We start from the raw sequence: 2,291 nt of genomic DNA, 5'->3' as shown, positions 1-2,291 counted from the left end.
CACATTTAGTTATCGAAAAGGTTTTTTGGGAAGTCACGAGGGAAAAGCCTCAATGGCCATTGGTCACTCATCTTTCTTTCTTTTTGTTTGTCTCGTTTTGTTTGAACGGGAAGAGAGACATCTTAAGAAGATTGTGAGATCGGTAGGTAGTAGGTACACAGAGACCCCCAACACATTCTTTTTGTATTTTGTACTCGAGAGAAATATAGATGTGGAACTCCATGTAGAAATAGACTTTTGTTCACTTCCTAGCACAACATGCTAATGATGTGATGAGCTTCGGAAACATAAGGAAAATATGGACCCGAACTGTTGTTGTTGTTGTCGGTGTGTATCCGAGAGATTTTTATTGTATAAATGCCATGAATTTTTGTGGATGAGAGAGTCTTGGTGGAAAGCCCTACTGAGATATTATTACTTAATACAATATTAAAAATAACAATTTTTCTATAATAAATAAAAGCAACGACAATAATAACTATTACTGTTAATTCCATGAAATCGAGGGTGAGATTATTTTATTCCGGTTGAATATCGTTTTATTATTATTACATTACAAATGTTAGGATGGCATTGGTTTTTTTAAAAATTTCTTTATATGTATATTCGGAGGAGGTGATTTGAACGAATTACTCTCGTTTGTTTTTAAATTAAATTAAATAAATAAATGTTTGGTATTTTTATTTTTAAGGGTTTAATGCGCCGGAAGAGAGCATTGAGTGGAAGAGCTATTAAAAAAAGAAAGAAAGAGAGCAAGGGGCTGACGTGGCAGGCGACGTGGCAGCGACACATGGAGGAAATCGATTGGGACGTTCTGATTGGTCGAGAATCTGATCAGCGAGCGCTGACGTGGTCCAATGAGGTGCGAGCAGAAGATCCGCTCTGCCACTCCTCCCCGCAATCTTTTTGTCTCTCGGTGGTGACGATCCGGGGGGGGTGGGGGAGCGCCGTTAGAATTGACGGCCCCCTCTCCTACGACGTCAACGATAACGCTCTTTCCCTTCCTTTTTATTTTAGCTCTGTCACGCCTCTCTGCTCTTCTTCTTCTTGTTCTTTTTTTCTTTTCCTCTCTTCTTCTTTCAGAGATTACTCTTACACCACCACCATAGCTTGGAATACTAAAAACTTGTGCCCCAATCTCAAGAGGTAAGTCTCTGATCTCACTTCACTGTCTCTATCCAAAGGTCTTGAAATTTAAAAACAGTTGCCCACCATTGCTTCTTCACAAAAGGGCTAAAATATGCTTCCTTAACAAGACAATAACCCTAACCCTAACCCTGAAACTAACCCTAGCCCTAGTCCTGTCCCTAGTCCTTTCCCCAACTGTTGCCCTAAAACCCAAACCCTAAATTATTAATTCTAAATCTTAAGCCCAACCCTAACCTTTATATTCCTCTTCAAAAACAGATCTTTATAATGAAGGGAGGGGAATATCAATACTCTTTTAACATAAGCTCCCCAGGGAATGCCCAAAACACTAGTAATACTACTACTATAACCATTGGAAGCAAAGTCATGTGGGAAACATTCCAAAAGAGTTTCTCTCAAGTGCAAACAATTCTGGATCAGAACAGGGTTCTTATAAGGGAGATCAACCAGAACCAAGAATCAAAGATTCCAGAGAATCTCTCCAGGAATGTGGGCCTCATAAGAGAGCTCAATGCCAACATTGCGCGTGTTGTAGAGCTCTATGCCAATCTCTCATCTGAGTTTGTCCAATCCATGGAAGGAGAAGGCGAAGAAGCAAAAAGAAAAGAAGAGGAAGAAGAAGAAGGAAGAAGAGAGATTGTTGCAACTCAGAAGGCCAAGATTGTTGACACAAATTCCCTTCCTCCAATAACTCAAAAGAAGCCTAGATATGGCTAAAACAAGCCATTTTCCACCCTTTAAACCTTTTTTTGTGGCTAAAGATTTACACAAACACACACTCTTTGCTTACTATTCCCATTTTGAGGTTGGGTTTTAGTGAAACAAGGAAACAAACATTTATAGATAATGCTCTCATATGGCAAACTATATATATATATATCCATAGTAGTCAGTTTTTTATGTGTTTCTAGATCTCCACATTATGGCATGAATAGGAAAATGCCATACCATTTGTTTTCTTCACCACCACACATTATTAGGTTATAATCAATCATAAGTGCCAGTCACCATGAAATGTCTCAACCTAAACAAATATATCTATAACAAGCAATGTCAGCACCAATCAACCTAGTGAAAACCAACCTCAAAATACCCTAAAAAGATACAACAGGCTTTATAACCCACCATTGAGGTATATAATG

General features: G+C 38.6%; 1 protein-coding gene across 1 annotated transcript; it reads left to right on the top strand.

Moving 5' to 3' along the window:
- The first annotated feature begins 1,191 nt into the window (after positions 1-1,191).
- LOC147863609 (uncharacterized) lies at positions 1,192-2,016 on the top strand. The gene has a single exon (XM_087320584.1). It carries the CDS (start codon positions 1,417-1,419, stop codon positions 1,864-1,866), a length of 450 nt encoding a protein of 149 aa, XP_087176710.1. The 5' UTR covers positions 1,192-1,416; the 3' UTR covers positions 1,867-2,016.
- The last annotated feature ends 275 nt before the right edge of the window (positions 2,017-2,291 follow it).

The sequence above is a fragment of the Azolla caroliniana genome, unplaced genomic scaffold (assembly GCF_043228905.1).
Source record: "Azolla caroliniana isolate FFs.n. ecotype wild unplaced genomic scaffold, voAzoCaro1.0.p SCAF_5, whole genome shotgun sequence".
Lineage (NCBI taxonomy): Eukaryota > Viridiplantae > Streptophyta > Polypodiopsida > Salviniales > Salviniaceae > Azolla > Azolla caroliniana.
Note: the sequence above shows the minus strand (reverse complement) of the source record. Positions and strands in the feature narration are given on the sequence as shown.